The sequence below is a fragment of the Halichoerus grypus genome, chromosome 14 (assembly GCF_964656455.1).
Source record: "Halichoerus grypus chromosome 14, mHalGry1.hap1.1, whole genome shotgun sequence".
Lineage (NCBI taxonomy): Eukaryota > Metazoa > Chordata > Mammalia > Carnivora > Phocidae > Halichoerus > Halichoerus grypus.
This window is the reverse complement of record NC_135725.1, coordinates 61,232,884-61,256,587: the sequence shown is the minus strand read 5'-3', so window position 1 is coordinate 61,256,587 and position 23,704 is coordinate 61,232,884. Positions and strand designations below refer to the sequence as shown.

The 23,704-nt window shown below is 50.4% G+C and overlaps 2 protein-coding genes across 7 annotated transcripts in view; both read right to left on the bottom strand.

Annotated features, from left to right (window-relative positions):
• CCDC180 (coiled-coil domain containing 180) overlaps nucleotides 1-6,040 on the bottom strand; it is a 61,391-nt gene extending 55,351 nt beyond the window's left edge. The window contains exons 1-5 of the mRNA XM_078061491.1: nucleotides 5,828-6,040; nucleotides 5,398-5,445; nucleotides 5,036-5,131; nucleotides 3,443-3,633; nucleotides 773-861 (exon numbers count right to left, since the gene is read on the bottom strand). Coding sequence (XP_077917617.1) covers nucleotides 773-861; nucleotides 3,443-3,633; nucleotides 5,036-5,131; nucleotides 5,398-5,445; nucleotides 5,828-6,025 — 622 coding nt within the window. The 5' untranslated portion in view covers nucleotides 6,026-6,040. The remainder of the gene's footprint in view (nucleotides 1-772; nucleotides 862-3,442; nucleotides 3,634-5,035; nucleotides 5,132-5,397; nucleotides 5,446-5,827) is intronic.
• A 9,509-nt stretch (nucleotides 6,041-15,549) lies between these two features.
• LOC118541076 (stimulated by retinoic acid gene 6 protein-like) overlaps nucleotides 15,550-23,704 on the bottom strand; it is a 58,844-nt gene continuing 50,689 nt past the window's right edge. For all 6 annotated transcript variants that reach the window (XM_078061490.1, XM_036100530.2, XM_036100527.2 and 3 more), the window contains 7 exons: nucleotides 22,203-22,284; nucleotides 21,835-21,883; nucleotides 21,260-21,377; nucleotides 20,023-20,142; nucleotides 18,653-18,816; nucleotides 17,755-17,901; nucleotides 15,550-17,063 (listed from right to left, as the gene is read on the bottom strand). In XM_078061490.1, coding sequence (XP_077917616.1) covers nucleotides 16,915-17,063; nucleotides 17,755-17,901; nucleotides 18,653-18,816; nucleotides 20,023-20,142; nucleotides 21,260-21,377; nucleotides 21,835-21,883; nucleotides 22,203-22,284 — 829 coding nt within the window. In that variant the 3' untranslated portion in view covers nucleotides 15,550-16,914. The remainder of the gene's footprint in view (nucleotides 17,064-17,754; nucleotides 17,902-18,652; nucleotides 18,817-20,022; nucleotides 20,143-21,259; nucleotides 21,378-21,834; nucleotides 21,884-22,202; nucleotides 22,285-23,704) is intronic.

The window sequence follows — 23,704 nt, the reverse complement described above, 5'->3', positions numbered from 1 at the left end:
TGCCAGAAAGTATCCAAATGGGACATATAGAATGGGACTAGTTATGTTTTTAAAAAAGTTTTATAGAAGCACATATACATACAAATATGAATAACCAACACTTATATAGCACTTACCATGTACCAGGCATTGTTCTAACTCAATCACCACTCCTGAAGAGGCCGAGAGGCGGGTTCTATTTCATCAGCCCCATTTTACAAGTGAGGACGCTCAGGCATGGCCTGAGCAGGGGTTTGGATGTGGGCCGTCTGCTCTAGGGTCTGCGTTCCTGCCCTGTGCTCTGCTGTCCCCTGAATCTATGTGGGAACCTAGATATTGTATGTCCCATGTGGTTTCACGGTAGGGCCCATTCTCGGGAGGAGGCAGTGCTATTGTGAAGGGAGACTTTTTACTTTCTGCTTATCTCCTTCCTTTGTTTTTCCACAGTAAGTGTATATTAGGGGGTGCCTGTTGTAAGTTTGAACCCACGTTGGGTGTAGGGATTATTTAGAGTAAGCATGTATTATTTTTTTAATCATAAAGAAAAAGAGCCTTCCTCCACAGTATGAAGGAAGACAATGTAGACTGAAATCCTCTTGTGAAACTGCAGTAAAAAAACATCCGTTCCCAAGTGATTTTCATCAGTAAATGCTGAGTGTGCAGAGCCCCTTGCCCCCTCCCCAGCTCCCTGTTGAGGAGAAGGCCCAGGGCTGGAGGCTCAGGGGAGGAGGCTGAGGGAAGGAGGCCGAGGGGAGAGAGCCGGGCCTGCCATCACGGTTGAACAGAGGCTCACCGATGGTGTCCATGAGGCCCCGGACCTCTCGGGCGGCAATGGTGCTCTCACTTTCTTGAGCTTTTTTCTTCTTGATTATTTCCTTTTCCCTGAGGCACAAGCAGAAGAAACAGTAAACCCCCAGCAGCCCACTCCCCCACACCAGGGCAGCTCTGGCACACAAGGGAGTCCTCAGAGGGACCCTGGGTATTGGTGATAACCCAGGCCCACCCCATCCCGACAGCCCCAAGGCCGTGCCAGTCTCCCAACAGCCATCTGCTGCCGGCAGGCACGATGGTCCCTAGACAAGGAATCAGGGTCTGCTTCTGCTCTGGCTGCAAACCACATGTGGGTAGTAGGCAAGAGCCACTTCCACATGGGGACACTGAGGACTGGAAGGGGCATAACCAGCCTGGGAAAGCCAGGCCGGTGCTAAGCACTCAGCATTTACTCCTTCAGCAACCCATCCTGTGAGGCATTTGGGGTAACCCCACTGTCCAGGACGGGGGAAGGGGCTTAGAGAAGTCACTGTACAAAGCAGAGCTGAGACTCCCAGACCCACATGTGTGAGGCCAAGGTCCATGGTCCATGGAGTTTGGGGGTGGGAGGAGAAAGCTGAAACCCCAGGACAAACTATCTCAGCGGGAGGAGCAGGGTGGGTGAGCACGACCTTAGCTTTGGAATAAAAATCCCTGAATGCACTGTCCACAGGACAAAGCAGCACAGAAATGCAACAGGTCTCAATGACACCTGCCATTCCTCAGGGCCCCCACACGTGTGGTGCTTTGTAGTCATTTCTCATGCAGTCCTCACTGCAGCCTTACCAGCCTGGGCTGACCCTGCAGAGGTGGGTCTTTCAACCCCGTCAATCAGATGCCCGTGGAAGTCCGGGTGCTCTGACTATAGGAATGCCGATGGCTCGGCCACTTGACCCAAGGACTTGGTTTACATTGGTGCTGATCTATCCCTACGCTGGGCTCCTCTTCCACTCACCCAGAGGCCCTGCCCTGGCTGAAGGAACACACAAATTGGCTGGCTTTGGCTGGCTGAATTTTCAAGAAGGGGACAAGAGAGACGCCAATGCTGAGTTAGTGACCCTAGTCATCTGAGGGTGGCAGAGCTTAGCAGGTTGTCCTCTGGATCTCTGTCCAGGGCAGACCTAGCTTTGTCTGTCTGTCCCAGGAAGCAAGCACAGCACAAGGCCAGCACCCTCCATGAGAAGTGCCTTTCCTAAAACACTGTCCTGTAGGGGCTAAGAGCTCCTGACTGACCTGGTTATCGGGATAGTGAGTGGCTAAACCCTGGGGAAGAGGGGACCCTTGGGAGGCACAGGTGACTCTCAGGTCAGCTGAGAGGGGGCTTAGACCCTGCTGCAAGACCATCCTCCTGGGAAGTAGGGGTAGCATCGACCGGCCCCTGCCATCTGTGCCTCTGGACTCCTGCACTGGGCATAAGCACAGGGGCTAGAGAACACTGACCTCCAGTCTGGGCTTGGGTGGCCAGTGGGTTTACCCCTCTGGAGGCAGTTAAGGGTGCTGAGGGTCAGAAGCCTCAGGGGAGGGGCGCCTGGGTGGCTCGGTCGGTTTGGTGTCTGCCTTCGGCTCAGGTCATGATCCCAGGGTCCTGGGATTGAGCCTGGCATTGGGCTCCCTGCTCCGCGGGAAGCCTGCTTTTCCCTCACCCTCCGCTGCTCCCCCTGCTCGTGCTCTCTCTCTCTCACTATCTCTCTTTCTCTCAAATAAAATCTTAAAAAAAAAAAAAGAAAGAAAGAAAGAAGGAAAAAAGAAAAAGAAGCCTCAGGGGAGATTTCCCTGGGAAAAGTCAAAGGTAGGTTGGGGCAGAGCCCTTTACCCAGCGTTGGGTCAATCTCTGCCCGAAAGCAGGTGAAAGGGAAAACAAGGGCAGGTCGAGAAAGGCTGACTTCCCCTTCAGAGTCCCAGACCAGAGAAGGGTTTGTGGCTTGTGTTGAGCTTGCAGAGCCAAGGGACGCTCAGCTCCTGCTACATTCTCCCCGGCGCCCCGGTGAGGTAGATGCAGCCTCTCCTTGTCCCTTTCTTTCCTTTTTCCCTACTTGAGGAGTCTGAGCTCAGGGAGCTGAAATGGCATACTCCCCACATTCCGCACACAGCAGCCAGAAGGCCTTCAAAAGGCAAATCAGTTGCTCACTTCAGTAGTCCAAAATCCTGACTGTGGTCAGCAGGCCTCTCCTAGCCTCATCTCCCGCCCCTCTCCCCCAGGCCCACTGACTTCTTCGGCCTTCTGGAGGGGACCAAGCCCTTCCTGCCTCAGAGCCTTGCCCCATGCCTCCCTCCCCTCATCCTCTGGTCTCAGGTGCAGCCCTTCATCTGGGGCTTTCCTGACTTCTGCACCACCGTTCATCCTCTGGGTCAGAGTCTTCCCACCTTTGGGGGGACTTGCTTATTTATTTACTATGAAGGCTTCAAGTTCTGGGAGGGTGGGATCCCAAACCCAGTACCTGGCCCTAGGCACTCAATCAATCATTACTGGGGGGGGGGGGGGGGAAGGAAGGAAGGGAGCAGCACAGAGTCCTGCAAAGTACCTCTTTCAGAGGAGGTACCTGGGACTTCATTCCTACCTGGCACTCATTTTGTGTGAGATCGTCTGAGTTTTTGAAGACTCTGACATATCACGCCCAGTGTGTGGCAGTGTGGTGGGGACCGCAGGACCTACCTGTAGAGAACAGGGTTTTCTGTGACCCAGTCATTGGGTAGGCTGTGTGCCCACTTCTGCTGCCGGGCAGACATCATCTCTCCTTCAGGAATATCCGTCTTCTTCATCAAGGGCTTCCTGCCATTCTTGGGGGTCATAGACCTGTCCAAGGCACGCTTCCTGGAGGCTACCAGAGAGCGGACCAGCTGTGCCTGAATCCACAAAAGATCCCAGTGTGGGGTCAGAGCTGCAGGCTCCCCAGCACCCTGGCCTGACCCTGCAGTCTTATAAGGTCACAGGGGAACTTGCCAGCAGGAAGGCACATTGCAGGGAGGCCTTAAACCCCAGGGTATGAACCATGCACTCCCCCAAAACATTCAGCCATCTAGAAAGGTATCTCTTAAGAAATTTTGATGAGGGCCAAGGTGCTTATCCCAGCATCTTTTGTAATCACAAGGAATTAGAAAAATGGGCCTGTCCAATTATAGAGGACTGGTTGAGTAAACTCGGTATGTCCCTTCAATGGAATGTTAGGCATTTATTGAGAATGAGACTTACAAAGGATTTTTTTTTTTTTTTTTAAGATTTTATCCATTTACTTGACACAGAGAGACACAGCAAGAGAGGGAACACAAGCAGGGGGAGTGGGAGAGGGAGAAGCCGGCTTCCCGCAGAGCAGGGAGCCTGATGTGGGGCTCGATCCCACGACCCTGGGACCATGACCTGAGCTGAAGGCAGATGCTTAACGCCTGAGCCACCCAGGCGCCCCGACTTACAAAGGATTTTTTATGACACAGGGAAACGCTTATGATAGACCATAAACATATCAATAAAAAGCATAAATCAAAAATTATAACCAAAATTATACAATAGGATCTCAAAATTTTAAACTCATAGAAAAATGACCCGGAGAAAGTGTGCTAACTGTTAAGAATGGTGTGTTGCTTCCAGGCAGCTGGATCATGTGAGTCACTTGTTTCTTTGGTTTCCTTATACTTGTATAATTTCCAAGCCTTCTACAGAGAGCATTATTCAGGCTCAAAGTAGGAATGAAAATCCCTTTTAAATAAGCAGTACAGTAAGATATTGTTCTTGTCTGTGCAGTTTTTTATAGACATCAAAGCAATTCCAGCAACCTATATGGTTGTCAAGAGGGTATTACTTTAATACATGATGGGAAGTCCGAGATTAACAACTAGGCAGTACATGAATGTCCCTTGACACGGGGAAGGTGCGTGTGACACCGTTAACAGGGAAAAAGCAGGTTTCAAGACACTGGTATAGAATCAAGCCCATTTTTAAATTGAAAAAATTAGAAATCCTTTTGTGCATAGAAGAAGGTCCCAAGACATCCATTGGTTAATTCTGGCTATTTCTGAATAATTTAAGTTTGAATTAAATTTAATTAAATTAAAATTTTAATGTAATTTTTTTTAATTTTTAAGAATAGACATTCCAATTTTGTATTCCTATGTTTTAAGAACCAATAAGAATTATTTTTAAAATCGAAGGAATTTCAAAGCCTTATTTCATTGGATTCCCAAGCAAAAAAGCCTTCAGAGGGAGGGAAGTTTGGGGAGGAGAGGGAAGGGGGTGACAGAGGGACAGACCTACCTCAGCCTCGAAGATCTGCTGGTAGAGTTTCCCGCTGGGAACCTGGGTCACCTTCCCCACTGAGGACATCTTGGCTTGACCTCCGGCTGAACGACCCTGTTGGGAATTCATTGTCCAGGAATCCTGTCTGGGGTTTGGTCTCCATTCCGACCGAGGTTGAGAAACTGATGCCTGCACCCCCAGGACAAGTCCTCCGCCTAGGACAAGGCCCACCCAGCAACCCCCACCCCCACCCCCACCCTACTGCTCTGAGAGAAAGCATGGGGCTCGCCTCAGGCATCAGGGTTTTCATTTTAAACAAAAAAGAGGAGAGGGGCAAAGAAGCAAAAAGGAAACAAACCTCAGGCAAGAACAGAACTCACAGAGAAGGCTGGCTCTTCCAGCCAAGCAGGATGCAAATCCGAAAGGGACTTGAGGGGGTAAAGAATAATAATAAATGGTTATTGTTTTGTGTTTCACGCTCCCAAGCTCTCCTGGGAAAGTCAACGTGCCCAAGGTGTCGGTTCGGATTTCAAGCTGGCCTTGAACCCCCAACCTGGAGCTGAACATGGTTCAAGGACCCCTGACTACCCCCTCCGCTACTCCCCGCCACGAGTGGACAGAGAGGGGGTAGTGGAGGGAGGGAGCAGGCTGACTCTGGCCATGCTAATTAGGCACCTACTGTATGCTGAGAAGACGCAGCAGGCTCCTCTCGTGCCACCAGCCCCGCCAGCCTACAGAGGAGAGGGTGGTGGGGGCAGTCCCCGGCCCTCCCCTCTAAGCCCGGGCGAGGAGGTAGGCCCGGCGCCCCACCTGCAAGAAGGCACCACCACTCAGGTCAGCCAGGGCCCTTCCAGGCTCCACTGCAACGGGACGCGCTTGGTCTCCAGGGCAACGCAGAGGGGCGGGAGCCCCGCTAGCCCCGCCCTCACTTCCTCTCGGAGGTGGGAGGAGATAGCCCGTAGCAACCGGAGCGCCCCACCCGCAGCAGTGAAACTGTTCGGAATCCATTCCCTCCCTGCCAGTGCAAGGGGGCGCCTCAGGGCTCTCAGGAGCGTCCAGAGCAGCGCACTAATTGTTCTGAAAACTGAAGGAGACAGATGTAACTCCGAGCCATGGTAGTCAAGAAAATCCATCCCCTCTTCTTTGCTTGGTTAAAACCAACCTCTGCGGGCAATATCAACACAGTGCTTGGCTCTAAGTAGGAAGTTGAACGCGTCTCTAAAGAAGACCATCTCTTTCTCAGATTACATGGTTGAAGGGCTCCGAATTCAGGCCTCAGGCTTGTATGGAATTATGATGAAAAGACTATTTTCTAGGACTCTGAGTTCCATTCATCCTCCCCACCACTGCCACATAACCCTCCTAAAATACCGCTCAGACCTGCCCTCTCTCTGGCTCAGAAGTACCCCCCCCCCCGCCACCGCCCCGCCAACTCTGCCGCCCCTGCCAAACCTAACTCACAGTCCTAGATGACCACAGAGGCCCCCACGTCTGGTTCCCACCTTGCCCCTCCCTGCTTCAGCAAGCTCTCCACTCTTCCTGCCTATGCCCCCTGCCCCCTCAGCCTGCTCCTCTTTCTTCACACCTCCCAGAGCCTGCCAGCCTTCCACTACCGGGGACAAGTGTCCCAGCCACTCACGTTCCTCACCCCCTGTCCACTCTCCTCTTTCTGGGTGTGCTTGTATGTTGGTTTACCGGCAAAGACGGGAGTGCAGAACATCCAGAGTAGGTGTTTCCTGAAGGACAGGTTGGTCTCACTAATTTTGATTCAGCTTCACTTGCCCCTCACACAGTGTCTTGCACGTGATTCAGACACAGTGAATGCTCCCTGGGTAAATGCACGACTACCTAGAATGTCCTGGTCTGACCCTCCTAGAGTTTGTCTCTTTCCCACACAGCCAGCCAGAGTCCCGCGTGGCCAGACCTGACACTGAGGTTATCACTGAACCTGACTTGAGGGTTTCCTATATTTTGTGAGGTACTCAACTCCCCAGAAAATCCCTCCCCTCGGCAGAGATCCCTGTTCCAGTTGCTAGTAAATGCACCCTTGGACAACTTCCTACAACAAGTGATCATTCCATCCAGACTAGTTTCAGAAGTTAAGAAACAGTGAATAGAAAACCCTTTTATTCCCCTTCTTTGGCACTGGGTTTTATTAACAAGGTCAAATATTGTAACAGAAGGTTGGACTAATTTTAGCAGGAAAGAGAAAAAAGTGTAGATAACCGAGGGAAGGGGTGAAAAACACAGTAAAAACTAGGAAATGTGGGAGCATCTGGGTGGCTCAGTTGGTTAAACATCTGACTCTTGATTTCGGCTGGGGTCATGATCTCAGGGTCGTGGAATCGACCCCTGTGTTGGGTTCCGAGACGGGCATGGAGCCTGCTTAGGATTCTCTCTCTCCCTCTCCCCCCACCCACCCACCCCTAAAATAGGAAATGTGCAGGAATGATTTGCAGTCACCCATACTCTGTCTTGTCCCAGGACCCCCTGTTGGCTTGGCCCTTGCACATCAGAAACAGTGTTTTCCCTGTCCAGATGTTGTCTAGATTCTAGTTTCTGGCACATCTATAATCTGGGGGTTCTTTATTTTTTTTCATATATGGATATAAATATGTAGGCATGGATATATCATGTACAGTGTTTTGTTCTGACACACTTATTGTAGAAAATAGAAAAATATTCCAGGGAGAATGTAAAAATAACCCATAGTCTTACCACTGAGAATTTACCTCCCTTAACTCCTGAGTCTGGGCCTTTGGGTTTGAGTTTGGATTAAACATGGGAATTTGTGTTTGGCTTTTGGATGCCATTTGCATTGCCCTTCCAACTCTGCAATGTGATATCCAGAAGATTAACCAGCCAGAGGTCACCTGGTTAGTCCCTGTCCCATGTTAGAGGTGGGCAGGAGGCGAGAGACAGGGAATGGTCCTTAGTGGAGCCAAGTCTTTGGACTCTATTTCTGTACCTTACCATCATATCTTCCTCCTCAGTCTTCACCTTGAAAATATCTTTCTTTTTTTTTAAGATTTTATTTTTAAACAATCTCTATACACAACATGGGGCTCAAACTCACAACCCTGAGATCAAGAGTCACACGCTCTACTGACTGATTCAGCCATGCACACCAAAAATGTCTCTTGAGTAGAGTCTCATCTTTTCCTTCCTCTTCCACTGGTCATTGTCCATCTTCTCCACAGTCCACAGAATGAAGACCAACAAGGACCAACAAGAGCTAATATTTATTGAGAGGATTTAATTCCCTTAATAACTATACTCAGTGTAGCATAATAAGCCTATTTTACAGATGAAGAAACTGAAGCTCAGAGAGTGAATAACTTGGCCAAGATCTCCAAGATAGGAAGTGGCTAGATCCAGGATATGAATAGAGGTCATGTAATTCCAGAGTCTTGAATGAAATGCTATGCCACCTGGCCTTGGTACTAACCAGAAAAAAATTCTGGATCAAACTGATTGGATTTGCATGTGGAAGCATAGCATACATACCAAAAAGTATAAGGGTATACAGTTTAATAAATTACCCAAAAGGAACACACCTGGTAACCAGTGCCCCCAAGAAATAGAACATTACCAACTCTCCGGGAGCCCCTTCATCTACCCATCCCAAGTCACTGCCCTCTCTTCCCCAAGGATAACAAATATTCTAACTTCTGAATTAGTTTTGCTTGTTTTTGAACTTCATTTAAATGGAATCATACAGAACATACTCCTTTATGTCAGACTTCTTTCATTATGTTTGTAAAGTTTCAAACATTTTTGGATGTGGCTGTAAGTTCATTTTTACTTCTGTATAGCATCCCATCATTTTAAAAATGCCCCGTTTTATTTATCTTTTCTATTATTGATGCACATTTGGTTTGTTTCTAGTTTAGAAAATTACCAAATCAGGATGCTCTGACCATTCTTTAGCATGGTGAACATATGTAGGCATTTCTACTGGGTATTTACCAGACAGTGGAATTTTGGGGTCAAAGAATATGTGTAAGTCCATCTTTAGCAGACACTACCACAGTTTTTGAAAGTGGTTGTGTGCGTTTACACCTCAGCAGTGTATAAAGTTCCAGTTGCTCCACATCCTCATTGACATTTGGCCTTGTCAGTGTTTTTTATTTTAGCCATTCTGGTGTATGTGTAGCAGTGTTTCATTGTGGTTTTAATTTGAATTTTCCTGGTGAGTAATGATGTCGTGTAAACTTTTATATACTTTTTGGCCATTTGGTTGTATTTCTGTGAAATATCTGGTCAAATCTTTTGCCCATTTTTTCTGGTGGATTTTGTCTTATTAATTCATAGGAGTCAATTACATATCCTATCTGATGCTTTTTCCCAGATAAATATATGACAAGTGCTTATTCCCATTCTGTTCTAGCCTTCTAACTCTCTGGAAGGTAAAGAGAAATTCTTAATCAGGTCCAATTTATTAATTTTTGTCTTTATAGTTAGTGTAGTTTATGTCCTAAGAAATCTTTGCCTGCCCCCAGGTCATGAAAATATTCTCCTAAATTATCTACTACAAATGTTACTGTTTTAAGCTTACACATTTAGATTTAAACCCACCTGGCATTGATTTTGTTTATGATGGGGGGAGGGTAGGAGTCAAGATTAATTTTGCTCCCATATGGATAACCAATGACCCTGGGCCATTTACTGAGAAGACCATCTTCTCTCCATCGTTCTGTGTGTTTCTTTTGTCATACACAAAATGTTCATAAGTATGGGTCTCGCTGGACTCTGTCTATTGTTCCTTGCACTATTATAGCGCACTGCCCTGATTACTGTTGCTGTGTACTAAGGCTTACCATCTGGTAGTGTAAGCCCTCCAAGTTGGATCTTCTTTAAGACTGTCTTGACTATTCTTGGCCACTTGTATTTCTATGGAAAATTGGAAAGCATATAGTTAGTGTCCACCAGATATCTGCTGACATACTTTTACTGTGGCTGTATGAATCTATACATCAGTTTGGGGAGAAATGACATCTTAATGATACATAGCAAAACAAGCAAACACACACACAAAAAACAAACACACCACCAAACTGACCAAAAAAATCCTAATAAAAGAGAAAGAAATGATAAACTGGGAAGAAATATTTGCAATTCATATTACAAAGGGGCTCACATCCCTCATACCTAAAGAGTTCCTAGAAATCGATAAGAAAAAGAACAGACACACTATGGGAAATTTGGCAAAAGACATGAATCCACAGTTCATAGAAAAAGAAATATAAACAGCCTTAAATATATGAAAATAGGCTCAGGCTTAGTAAAATTGTGAAGTTTAAAAGTTTGACAATACATTCTAAAGCTAAAGGGGGAAAATAGAAAAGTAATTCTTTCCTCCCCAGGGTCTCCAGGCCCACCAGGTCCAGCACCCTGCGGACCCACCTGATTGCATGGGGGGCGCCCATGGGGCCCCAGAGGACTTGGGAGAGCTCAGAGGTGGCAGGTGGAGGGATTACAAAGAACTCACCTGAGCAGAGCCGTTGGTCCAGTGAGCAGGTGTGCACAGTGAGGCAGGGTCAGCTATAGAAAGCAGAGCTTCCCCTCACAGCTCATTCTCCCCCCTTTTCCAGGAGAGCTAGATCCTCAGGAACTTCTCACTGCATGCCATTCGCTGTCTGAAGAAGACATGGGGAGAAGTTTCCAGGTGGGGGCCTCTCTCCATAGGAGCAGGGCGGATGAGGAATCTCCCACAGGGCTGGCATTGCCCCTTCTTTCAGCTGGGACCTTCTGGGAGGCAGCCAACCTTGGGGACAGGGATTGAGCTGGGAGTGGAGCCTCTAAGCCTCCCTGGAACCTTAGGCCACCAGTTCTGCTTCAGAAATCCGTTCCATTCAACGTCAGAGATTGGGCTGAGCCAAACTGGACATTTTCAAGTGTTTACTTTATAGCAACAAATTCTATGTCCATTTGGAACCAAAACCAGTCAAAAATAATGCTGCTCAGGGGCGCCTGGGTGGTTTAGTCATTAAGCAACTGCCTTCGGCTCAGGTCATGGTCCCAGGGTCCTGGGATCAAGCCCCGCATCGGGCTCCCTGCTTGGCGGGAAGCCTGCTTCTCCCTCTCCCACTCCCCCTGCTTGTGTTCCCTCTCTCACTGTGTCTCTGTCTGTCAAATAAATAAATAAAATCTTAAAAAAAAAATAATGCTGCTTGGAAGAAATGAGAATGCAGCCCCAGTATGAAGACCAGTATGAAGTCTCCCCTCCCCAGGCCCATGGAGCCCTTGGAGCTCAGAGGAAACCAGTGGAAACCCTCATCCAGACAGTTTTGATCTTTTGGGTTCTCAAATAAAAATCATTATTGACACTCACACCCTTCCCATCTTTCCCCCAATTTTCCCTCCTTCTTTTCTTTCTCTTCCCCTCAGGAAGAGCTCCCGAAAATTTCAAAATCTTTGTGGCAACGACAACGCACTGGGCAGGTGGAGTGGAGGCTGGAGGTCTAGAATGACAGAAGGAGGTGGGGAGGGGGACCAGGCAGGGTGTGGTTTTATTTCTCACTTGAAGTATCTGAAAAATTCCAGTCTTGCCTACATTAACAGAAAGAAGGAGCTGTTTGGTCTAGAGCAGGTGGGGGGCACTCCGCAGGGCAGAAGGCCCTGGTCACGGGACAGAGTGGGGGCAGCTGAGCTGTTCCAGGAGGGGTTGCTGAGATGGCAGAATTACCAGGTGTGTCAGGCTTCCATGCTGGTCCATCCTGCTGGCACTCAGCTTCCTCCAGGCTATTAGGGGTCGGTGGGGTTTCTTTCTTCCCTAAATAAGCCCAGCCTGTCCTCGGGAAGCCAGGCCCCTGTTGCTCCTCCAGGATTCACTCCATCTCCACGAGGAGGGCACCCTACCTGCGCCAGGGTGGGAGCTGCTGGGGAATGCCATGGGCCAGGTGCTCAAATGGCTGCCTAGGCTTGGGTGCAGATGGCCGGACCAGGGACAGAGAGGTGTGCATTCTGTGACTTCCTACTTTGCCCCTCAAGCATCACTGCCAATCAGTCACAGTCAGGAATCTCATCTGGGTGTCCAGTTGACCATGATATATGTCCCAGATACCCTCTAAGAGTCTGGGGGGACTGATGGCTTCTTAGTGGATCCTTCCTGAATGGAAGTAAGAAGCTTCAAAAAGAGGAAGCAAAAAGAGGAACCTGTGCCCTGGTCACAGTCAGAGATGGCACCCCAGCAGCCCCCTTCTGAGTGGATGAAGGAAGGCTGCTGTGCAGGACAATGTCCTGAGGGGTACCTTGGAGAGGTGAAGACTTTGGCATGGCCACAGGCCCAGCCTGGGTGGCAGAAACTCCGGTGGGCTTGGGCAGGCAGGGACCACTCAGCCAGGCTCCCAAGACCCCTGCCCCTCTTCATCCATGGCTCGGCCGGGCTGGGGGCCTGGACTCTTTGAGAGCCCAAAGGACAGGACTCTGGTCAGTGGTGGGGCCAGGCTGGGGCAAGAGCAGCTAGGGTGCAGCCTCTCCTCTGTAGGCCTCTGAGCAAATCACTGCCTCTCTTTGGGGCTCTGTCTCCTTATCTGGAAAATGGAAAGTAATGATCCTCTGGTGCAGGCCTCACAGGACAGGGTTGTGATAAGGTTGAAGGGAGGAAAGGAATGTGCTAGGGTGTGAGAGGAGAACAATGATGACAGTAATATGATACTGAGTCCTTGGAGACCCTGTGAGGTAGGTGGAGCTCTCCTCACACTCTTCAGATGAGGAAACAGGCCCAGGGAGGCCAGGCCACAGGCCCAAGGCCACATATTGGGTGAGTATTGGAGCCAGGATTGTTCTAGAATCAGAGCACACTAGAAGACAGAGTAGCACTGGTAGCAATGGACTTAGGTCAGTTGTCCAGGGTGTGAGGTTAGGGAACCTTGGGAGAAATGGGGTGAGGTGACAATGGCCTCACTGACCTTGTCCTTGACCCTGCAGGAGAGGATCTCCAAGTTGGCCACCTTGGAGATGACCCCCCAGGAAGCCCAGAAGAGGCAATGGCAGGTGAGGATGCCTGTGGGGAAGGGGCCCCAGGGTCAGCGGAGAGGGGGGCTCTTCCCTCCTAAACAAAGGTCTCCACACCAAGAGGGGAGGGGCTTTCCCCCTGCAGCTCTGCCCCCCATTGCCACAGTGCCAGAAATCCCCCATTAGAAGTGACCAGGACCTGGGGCCACATACCCTGGGATTGCCAGAAGCAGGCCCTGGGAGGTGATTAGCAGGAGTCTGGTGTTCTTAGAGGGCGACAGGAGAAGAACTGAGGGAGATGCACATGGGAACCCTGGGGTAGAGGCCGAGGGTGAGGAGTTTTCAGGGGACAGTCCCTGAGGGCACCTGAGAGCCAGAGCTCATCCCCACTCCCACCCCGAAGGCACAGGGTGTGTTCTTCGCCTTCCTTGGCATGTTCCTCACTGCCCTGGGGATGCCGGACCCTGCAATGCAAGATTATCTGGAGTGAGAGAAACCTGGGGCAGGGCAGTAGGGTTTGGGAGAAGAGAGCCCCCTACTGAGTCCTGAGGTCACAGCAGCTGGCAGGCATCTCCGGAGTTGGGGTGTCATGCTCCTCTTAGGGATGACTGAATGGAGGCACCACATAAGCTGCATGTCCTGGTTCCCCGAGCTGCCAGACTGCAAAGCTGCAGGAGTGGGACTCAGCCTCTCCTTCAGGAGATGCCCAAGGAGGGGAGAGAGATGTCAGGTTCCTCCAAGTCAGGCAACACAGAAGTGGCTGGGCAGTCACTACCTGCCTGAGACCTTAGTCTCCTGTCTGTCATCAGAGTGGGTTGTGCTAGCCTGTCCCTGAGCTTCAGCTCTCAAGTCCCCCGTTGTCTGGAGCCCAGAGCCTGGCCTGGGTCCCAGTCCTGCTTTCTGTGCATGCCCTGCCCCCTGGAGGGCCTCGGCGGTAGTACAACATGAGAAGGGGTGGGGAAGGGAGGCTAGTTATGGGCTGGGGGCCTCTTTCTGATGGACCCTGGCTGTCTGCCTCCCAGGGGAATCCCAGATCAACCTCCAGAAAAGGAATGGGGTGAACATCTGTGGCAGTCACTGCAGGAGGAGCATTGCGGGGGGTGGGGGAATCAGAGCCCCCCCACCCCGCCCCCAGGCAGGACACACCCGGGAGTTCGATAACAGAGAAGTGGGAGACCCATCAATTTGGTGGGTGGGATAAGTCCAACTTCCTGAGGAGGAGTTATTTACACCCATCTCTGAGAATAGGTAGGACCTGGAGGGAATTGGAGGGTTTCCATGTGTACAAAGACCCAGGACTGGCCTCCCGGCTCTCTCCTCCCCCCCACAATGCCCTGCTCAGGCCCTGTCTGCATCTGTCCTTCCCTCTGGCCCCAGGAATACAAAGTAATGAGGGAGATCCAGCGGCTCCACGTGGCTGCAAATCATCACGACCTTGAGCCCGAGGAGCAGGCTGAGGCCGGATTCCAGGATTCGGAGTGGCTCAGGGAGGATGAGAGGTGAACCCAGGGAGTAGTTGAGTAAGAGCGGATACAGACTCTCCCTGGTGGCTGGTCCAGAGAGTCTTTGGCCATGACTCTCCCGGCTGACCGAAGCCTCACTGCATGGTGACCGCTGGGACAACTGGACTCCGGCTGCTGGGCAGGCACTGGGAGGGACACCGGAGGTGTGGCTCCTGGTGGGCTCCTGGGTGCCACTCCATCCTGTAGCTATGCTTGGTCCTGCCATGGGAGCTCCAGTCCTATTTGGCCAGCAGAACATTCAAGGCCAAAAAGAACTGGCCATCAAGAAGCTCAGGGCTGAGTGCGTGTCCAGGCTTGGCAGTAGCTGAACCCTTGGCCTGAAGGTAAAACTTCAGACTAAGCATAGTCCTGGGGAGTGAAATTCCAGCTCCACCACTGACCAGTCCTGCGTCTGGGACTTGTAGTTGCATCAGCACTAAGTAGAGGAATAAATGTCAAGCGATCAAACCTTGCATGTGGGAAGGACAAGACCAGAGGAAGATAATTTGCAAATGGACAAAGTCCCAAGACTTTCCAGCCTCAGTCTCCCTCTAGGGGCTCTGTGTGTCCTCTTGACCTATGTTAGAATCCTCCTGGGAGCCTCGCCCATGACCCCCATGCTCCTTTTCCTACTTGCTTCTTGTGCAGGGCAAAGATTTGTGAGGTCCCTTTCAAGGGGACAGCTGGGCCTTGTTCCACAAACATTTACGCTACTATGCACGAGGATCTCCAGCTTTCCTGCACCTCCTCATACAATTCTTTTTAAGACAGACATTCCCTAGAGGCCCCAGCCTGAGAGATCATGGATGGCTTCTGCTTTGCCAGGCTTAGGGTCCATATACTTAGCCATGGGCAGACCCCTACACTCTCCCTTGCTGGCCAAGATGACTTCTGGGGCAGAGTCTACTAGTAGGTCTAGAAGCAAATAGGGCTGGTGAGTGTAGGTCCTGAGGAAAATCAGCCATGATTTGCAAGGCAACTAGCTGAGGGGAGACCATCCTTGGCTCCTTTCTCCCAGCTGAGAGCATCCTGAGAGGTAAACAGACATTAATCAGATCACCACAAAGTATCAACATTGCAAATAAAAATAACTGATCTTTATTGAGTGTAGGACGTAGCAGGCACTAGCTTAGGAGTGTGTGTGTATTAGCTCATTTTATCCTCAAAATAATTTTGGGTGTTGTAGGCATTACCCTTTTTATTTGTAAGGAAAAAACAGCACAGAAAGACAGAGTCATTTAGCTGGTGTCCCGTAGCTACAAGTGGTAGTGCGGGGACCCCAACACTCTAGTCCCAGTTGTCTCAGTTTCTGAAAGCAGAATGACAAAGTTTGGAGGTTGCAAAGGTTAAATTAAAAGAGAGAAGTCTGGCAAACACATCTAGCCACAGGACTAGGTTTACAGTAGATGCTCAATAATGATTACTGAATTTCAGTGGCTCTGGGATTTGTGAGGTGGATGGGGAATTTCCTCACCCTGTTGGTAGGTCCTCCTGGCACTGCACAGGCTTCACGAGTGACTCTGGTCACTTTGCACGAGTCCCGGGCCATCAGGGACCTTATGCGTGGGTGTGAAGAATCAGGGTAAGTACTGGGCTCTCTGCACAAAGAGAAATGTCCAGGCTTCCCAGCCTGGCATCTGGGCCTCTGTGGGTGGTCTAACCAGCCCCCAATACCCTGCCCTGCAAATACCAGAGGCCTCTCCTCCTCAAACATGCCTGAGGCTCTCCTGCTCCCACACCTTTGCTCTTGGCCCCCAACTAGAATGCCTGCCCACTCCCATCTCTGCCTCCACAGATAGGCAGCCTTCCCAGGGGATACCCTCCTTGTCAGATCTGTAGATCTTCTTTGTGACCAAGGCCCAGATCAGTTCTGATCTGCTCCTCATCCCAGTGGCAATGGCAGGGACAGCCCAACGTGTGCCTGCTCACCCTACCAGATTAGCGGCTGGGGACATGGATTTCCTTCTCTCCCACCACCAGAAGGCCTGGAAAGGGGGAAGCAACAAGGATCCCGTTGGATTAAAGCCATACTTTCTTCCAGAGAAAAACTATGTCTAACAGTTAAGCTCTCCTGGTGTACATTTTACCACCTTCTTCAGTGACGCGAAGATCTATCCTGTGGTCAAACTAAGAGCTTATCCACACGGAACTCCCCAGTGCTACCTCCTAACATGGATAGTGGAAATTGTTACTGAGAAAAGATTGTTCAACAGAAATTCTTTTTAGTTCTTGATCTTTTTACCAAGGGAGTGGATTATTAGACCTGAGACTTCATGGTTCAGCTCAGGTGCCATCCCATGAGCGCCCGGTGCTGTGTGCAGTAGACGGGGACTGCGTCCCCTCTCACACTGCAGGGGACAGCAGCTGGGTAGCCTGGGCCTTGTCACAGGGGCAGTCGTCCTGGAATGGCCTTGTAGCTGTGTTGGGAGGTTACCGTCAGCTGTCTGAGCATGTCAACAGGATCTGGGTAAAGTCCCGGGAGCCATGACCTGATCTTGATTTTCTGAGCATGACTAGTCTGGGATTGTTGACCAGGGTGTGTAACAGGAGCCACCTCGTCCTGGACCTTGTTGAGATTCGGGGACCTAGAAGTGAACCAGAGCAGACAGACTTGGGGGATGGGGCAGTTTGTCTCTATCCTCAGAAGCTCTAGGAGAAGCAGACTGGTAGGTGTGAGGTGCAGGAGAAGGAGCTGGACTGGGACTTCTGGGGACATGAGGGCGGCTGGAGGGATCTGAGTTTGTCCCAGAGCCAGATGTCTGCAGTTGGGAACAGTGATGAACATAGTCCAGACTGGTGCTCACAAGATATGGCTAACTGGTGGGCTTCCCAGCAGAAGGCAGAACAGAGTAATAAGGGTGGGAGGGGTGGAGTAGACAGTACAGATCCTTGAGGGGGCAGGAGATGGTAGCCAGAAGAGCTTGTGGTAAGCAAAACCAAGCCCCATCTTGGAGGGCATCTGGCCTGAAGCCTGGGATATGGGTGGGGTCTCAAACAAAGGGACTAGAGGACTCAGCAGAACTAGAGCTCATTTCTGGGAACATGGGGGGAGCCCATTTAGAAGGACAAGGACACCACGCCTCAGGGGTCCCCTGGCCAGGTTGGCTGTGGACTAAGCCTCCTGCTCTCCTTGGTAGAAGGTTCCCCAGGGCACGGAGTATGGAGGAAGGGGGGCAGGGAAGGGGGAAGCTGGGACATCTCAAGGCTCCCGGAGAAGCCTTAGGGTCCTTGTTGCCTATTGTCCAAGCCCAGCATAGGTTCAGACAGGAGGCTTACCTGCTGACTGATTTAGGTACCAGTATTTGATGGCCCGCTGCAGCCTCCTCTCCCTGTGCCCTGTGATCAGGATGTTACAAAAGCTGACGAGCACAGGGTTGGTATGATAATGATCCACATAGAGCATTCCAATCCAGGCACTGAACCCTGAAACGCAGAAGGCAAGTCAGGCCAGGCAGCATGCCCTCTGTCCCAGGACGCTCGAGCCTGTGCTTTTGATGACGTAACTGTTGTGCCACTTTGTTCCTAAACGGTGCCCCTGTTTTCACTGAGAATCTAGAAAATTAGGTATGAAGAGCAAGAAGGTTCTCAAGATGGCATTCTAATCCATCCCTTTTGCGGAGAGCTTGAAGCCGAAAGTGGGAGGAGCGCTGTGCTCATACAGAGAGGCTGCCAGGCGTACAAGGAATGGGTGAGTGAATGAATGGACACAGGTCAGAAAGAAAACCCAAACGATTTTTGCTTTACAGAAACGGCTTGATTTGGGAGTCTTTCTTAACTGAACAGACCATTTTCTTAACTAAGTTTCCAGCTAATGACACCAATAATTCTGAGATGTGTTCTTTCTCAACATTTTCAGAGCTGTGCATTCATAAATTACCTTCTAACTGTTCAGATGGAATTCTAGTACTTCTTACTGCTCTCCACGATACCTCGAAGGTCTGTCAAATATGCAGCCGTTTACTAGCCTGAATTGTCTTCTGACCATTAGGCTGAATGTTTTTTTTCTGCTCAGCGTTATAGCCTCCATAAGAAGCTGAGCTCTGAGCAGAAGGAGGAGTGTGAAGTCCAGGCCTCTGGTACCCGACCGGCAAGCAGCTTCCAGAAAGCTGCCAGGCCAGCCCCGCCACCCCCCACCCCCGACTCAATGTGCAGCCACCAGGGACCAGCCACTCACCCATGTCCGCCCCCTCATAGCCATTCTGCATGATGGTCCTGTCGATGCGTGCGATCAGCCACGTGCCCAGGATGCAACTGATGAGCAGCCTGGAGAGACAGGCGCCCAGGCCCAGCAGCACGTTGTAGAAGAACAGAAAGTAGCTGAAGTTGTGGAACACTTTCCTGCAAACAGAAGCAGGCAGAGGGGCAGCACCCTTTCAGGAGGAGGAGGTGGCTAGGCAGGCTGGCTCCGGGCCCCGTCCTGCAGCTCCCATCTCCTAGCCCTGTGACCTTGACGGTCCCCGCCACGCAGCAGCGGTATGGGACTGGCTCATACAGTGCAGAAGGTGCTGGACCCAGCACGGCGGGATTGTCAGCGGTGGCTGTGATGTTTCATGGGATCCCTGGGTTTTGAGGTTTCCTGTATGACAAGAAATCTCATGTGGCTACAGCCGAGGTTGTGGCTTTCCCACTGTCTGTTGTCACAATGACCTGCCCCCCCTGGAACTGCTCCAAGTCCTCCAAAGGAAACTTCCCAGATGACCACTGGGTTGTGTGGTTTCCTGTTGCCTATGGGTGGGATGAGGCCCAAACTCGGCATCCTGGGCTTCTGGGCCATCCCTGAGAGGGGCCTTTCTGGGGCCGACGCTCTGTGCCCCCTCCCTGCCCCTCACCATCCAAGGCCACTACATGGCCACCATATTGGATTCTCACTGTTCTCTCAAGACGTCTTGCCCTTTCTCGGCTGCCTGCCTCCATCTGTGCCCTGAGGGCTGCCGACCACACCCTCTCCTCAGCGAGACCTGCAGGACAGCCGACCGAGCTCAGCTCAAACGTCCCACCTGCAGCTGAATGAACCATTCCTGCCTCTTTCTCCATTACCCGCGTTGCTCTTGTGAGGCTGTCACCCCCTCTGGAGTTGACTGTCGCCATGTGTCTGCCGGCCCCTGTGGACCGTGAGCTGCCGCAAGCAGGTCAGGTAGGGATAGCTCTGTATCCTTAATGCCTGCGTTGTTTCCTCCCTGAGTGAAGGGCTTTGAATGAGTGAACTACAAAGGAAAACCTCGGACCAGGCACTATTGTTCTAAGTTCATATTTTAACACACTTTATGCTCCGAATACCTCTCGGAGGTGAGCAATTATTTGTAAAATGAGGAAACTGCAGTTCGTGGGTGTTGAGGAATGTCACATATGGTCCCATAGCCCATAAGGGGTGGAGGCAGGATCTGGACCCAGGCAGTTCGGCTCCAGAGCCCACTCCCGGACCACGGCCCCTCGCCCTCTCAGGGAGGGTACGGTCCTCGCAGGAACCTGCCAAGGGGGAAGAGGAAGGAACGAGGGGCTGCTGAAGCCAAAGCCTCTAATCCCCATTCTCTTCGTTACCCTTACCTGTTGTTGAGAGCCAAGGGTTTCTGCCTGTCAGCCGCGCTCATCTTTGGCTGTAGGAAGAAGGTGGCGGCGATCCACACCTGCAGGATCATGAGACCCAGGACGATGGATATGGTGAGGCTGAAACACAGGGCGAGACGGTCCTGAGGGGGCCTTGTCCAAGCCCTTCTCCAATGCCCAGTGACAGAGAGGACAGAGACGGGACAGCCTGCTGGGACAACAGTAGCTCTGGCTCTGTGCTTTATGCCTCCAGAGTATTCTCACACCCACTGTCTGATGAGAAAATGGAGGCTCACGAAGGGCAGATGACTTTCTCAAAGCCACATAGTCAGGTTTTTTGACTCCAGACCAGAACTCCAGGATTTAATTATATGTGGCAGCCGAGCTGCGTGTTTAACAGCATGGAAATCAAAGAAAAGCATGGAGTTTTTCAAGAGTTCATGAAGGCCCTGAGAGCGGACGGGCAGGCTCTGCCCAGCCTCCCACGTGGCTCTAGGGGAGGATGGAACCAAGGAGCTCAGAGCAGGGAGTTCCCAGAGAGGGCCACATGCTGGGTTTGCATCCCCCAAGCGGCCATGTGGGCGGCAGTTAAATGGGGCCTTGGCTTCAGCAGGCAGCAGGCAGAGGGGCAGCAGGCAGAGGGGCAGCACCCTTTCAGGAGGTTTGCTAGCTCCCAACCCTGCCTCTTGCCCTCCTTGGACAAACTGGTGAGCCCTCAGTGCCTCTGTTTCCTTGTCTGAAAAACGGGCCTCAATAGGAGACCCAACCTTCCAAGGGTTCTCAAGAGAAAAGATGCATAGTGAATTCTCAGTAATGTCGGCCTTCACTTTTATCTTCCATATGGGTAAACTGAGGCTCAGAGAAGCAATTTACCCAAGGTCACACAGCTTCTCTAGAACCTAAGCTCAGATTTCCTTTCTCCTTCTATTATACTGCCCTGACTCCCATGTCACCTCCCCAAACTTCAATCTTCCCAGCTATAAAATGGACACATGTGTATCCCCCACAGACACAACTGTGAGCACCCCACTGAACAGCAAGAATGGAAACATTTTGTCAACTGTAAGGTTCCCACTGTGATGAGTTGCTCTTTTGGCCCATCCCTGGGTCAGAACTGAGAGTGTGGGTCCAGGAATTAGTGAGATCCCAACAGGGAAGGGGCATTTTGAACAGCAGCTTTGAGGGTCTGCCAGTTCCTAGGCCCCGGGCAATGACAGGGAGCCCACCCAGCACTTACGTCCCGATGCCCAGTCCTTGGAGCATCTCCAGGCCCTGGTTGTGGATGACAGGCAGCACCAGGCTGTACATGATCAGCATGCCACACAGGCTCTGCACCACGTGGATGACGAGGTAGCCTATGGGCCAAGGGAACCCAGGGTCACTCGAGGCCCTTCGTGACCCGGTCATACACGTCCCTCCCTGAAGTCCCCCCTCTATCCTCCTCCCACCAAAGGTCCTGGCATTTTTGCTTGTGCTGTTTCTTCTGCCTGGCATGACCATCCTCCTGCTGCCTTCTGCTCGCCCTGCCAGATGCGACTCAAACGTCAACCCCACTAGAAAGCATTCGTGTCCTGCCCTGGGTGTGGAGAGTCGCTTCCTCCTCTCTGTCACCACTGCCTTTAGCATTTCCAGCCCACGGGCTTAGGACAGGAGGTAACGATAGCTATGTGAGTGTGGGGTTCTCCCTCCCTCCTGAAGGAGAGAGAACAAGGGCTGCTTTGCCTCGCCTCTCTTCTCTCTATGCACAGCCAGGACTCCGCGGGCGCCCGAGGAATGGGTGTTGAATTGAATAGGTCACGTGAGGACACTTACCCCACAGAATATAGGCTATTTGCCAGCCAGAGTACCTTGCAATGGCCACCTGGGATTTAAAAAGAAAAAGGGGTCTCAGAGGGGAGAAAACACCGATCACCTCTAACACATGGGTCCAGCATCCCCGCCTCATCTGAGGTTCACCCACCAACACACCAAGGCGGGTGTCATGATTGTCATCATTTCACAGATGAGGAAACCAAGGGCCAGGTGGGTCACCTAGCAGCACAGCATACTAGAAGTGAGGCCTATGGACTCCCCATCCAGGGCTCTTCCTCCCCCAGCCTGCTACCCTGTCCCAGCTGCAGGAGAGCAGGATTCAGCCAATCACTTAGTCTCAGAACAGAGAGAGGCCTCAGAGGACTTACCACACTCTCCGCCGAGGAAGGATTATGGAACTTCAAAGGGAGGAAGTGTTTATTTCCTGCCCACAACCTCTTCATGTGCTTTCTAGAGAAAAAGTGGGAAATTAGGAATGTTCATAACCACGGCTCCTTATGTACTTAGAGCTCAACAGATACAGACAGAAAAGCCTGTGGAGGGAGATGGTGGCTGGCTCGGCTTCCCTCTATTGACCACAGCTCGTGGGACGGTTCTCATTAGCCTTAAAAATATTTTCAAAATACTTTTAAATTGAGATATAACTGACACATAACACTATATTAGTTTCAGGCATACAACATAATGATTTGATATATATGTATATTGCAAAACGGTCACCACTATGAGTCTGGTTAACATCCATCATCTTGCACAGTTACAAGCTTTTTTTCTTGCAATGAGAGCTTTTAAGATCTATACTCTCCAACTTTTAAATATGCAGTTCAGTATTATTGCGAGAGTCACCATGCTGTATTTACATCCCCATGACATTTATTTTATAACTGGAAGCTCATGCCTTTTGACTCCCTTCACCCACACCCGCCTCCAACAACCTCAAATCTGTTCTTTGTATCCGTTAGCTTGTTTTTTTTTGTTTTGTTTTAGATTCCACATATAAGTGAGATCATACAGTATTTGTCTTTCTCTGTCGGACTTACTTCACTAAGCATAACACCTTTTAAGGTCCATCCATGTTCTGCAAATGGCAAGATTTCATTTGTTTTTATGGCTGAATAGTATTTCACTGTGTGTGTGTGTGTGTGTGTGTGTGTGTGTGTGTGTGTATCACATCTTCTTCGCCCCTTCATCCATCAATGGACTCGTAGGTTATTTTCATATCTTGAATATTGTAAATAACATGGCAATAAACATGGGGGTGCAAACATTTTTTCGAAATAGTGTTTTTGTTTTCTTCTCATAAATACCCAGAAATGAAATTGCTGGATCATAGGATAGTTCTATTTTTACTTTTTTGGGAAGTTCCATACTGTTTTCCACAGTGGCTGCAGAATTTACATCCCCAGCAACAGTGCATGAAGGTTTCTTTTTCTCCACATCCTCGCCCACACTGGTTACTTCTTGTGGTTTGGGTACTAGTCATTCAAACAGATGTGAGGTGATGCCTCATTGTGGTCTTAACATGGTCATACATTTCCCTGATGATTTAAAAATCTTAATATAGTTTGAAAAAGTAGTATGTAGTTACCTAGTCTTGATGGTGGCTGAATGTGATAGTTGAGACTCTGCGTGTGGCTTTTATTTTCTTCAATTTGCTCTATTTTCTTATTTGTTCTGTGATGAATATGTATTACTTATGTAATAATATTTCAAAACAGGTAATAATGGAAAACCATTTTTAATGATAGATCCACCTTATTACAACATAAATGAAACTGAAAAGGGACCACAGCCCCTCATGCCCCCAGCACCTGCACAAACCTCTGCATGCCTTCCCCATGTGCTGGTCTCGGCCTGGCCCTTTGCATAA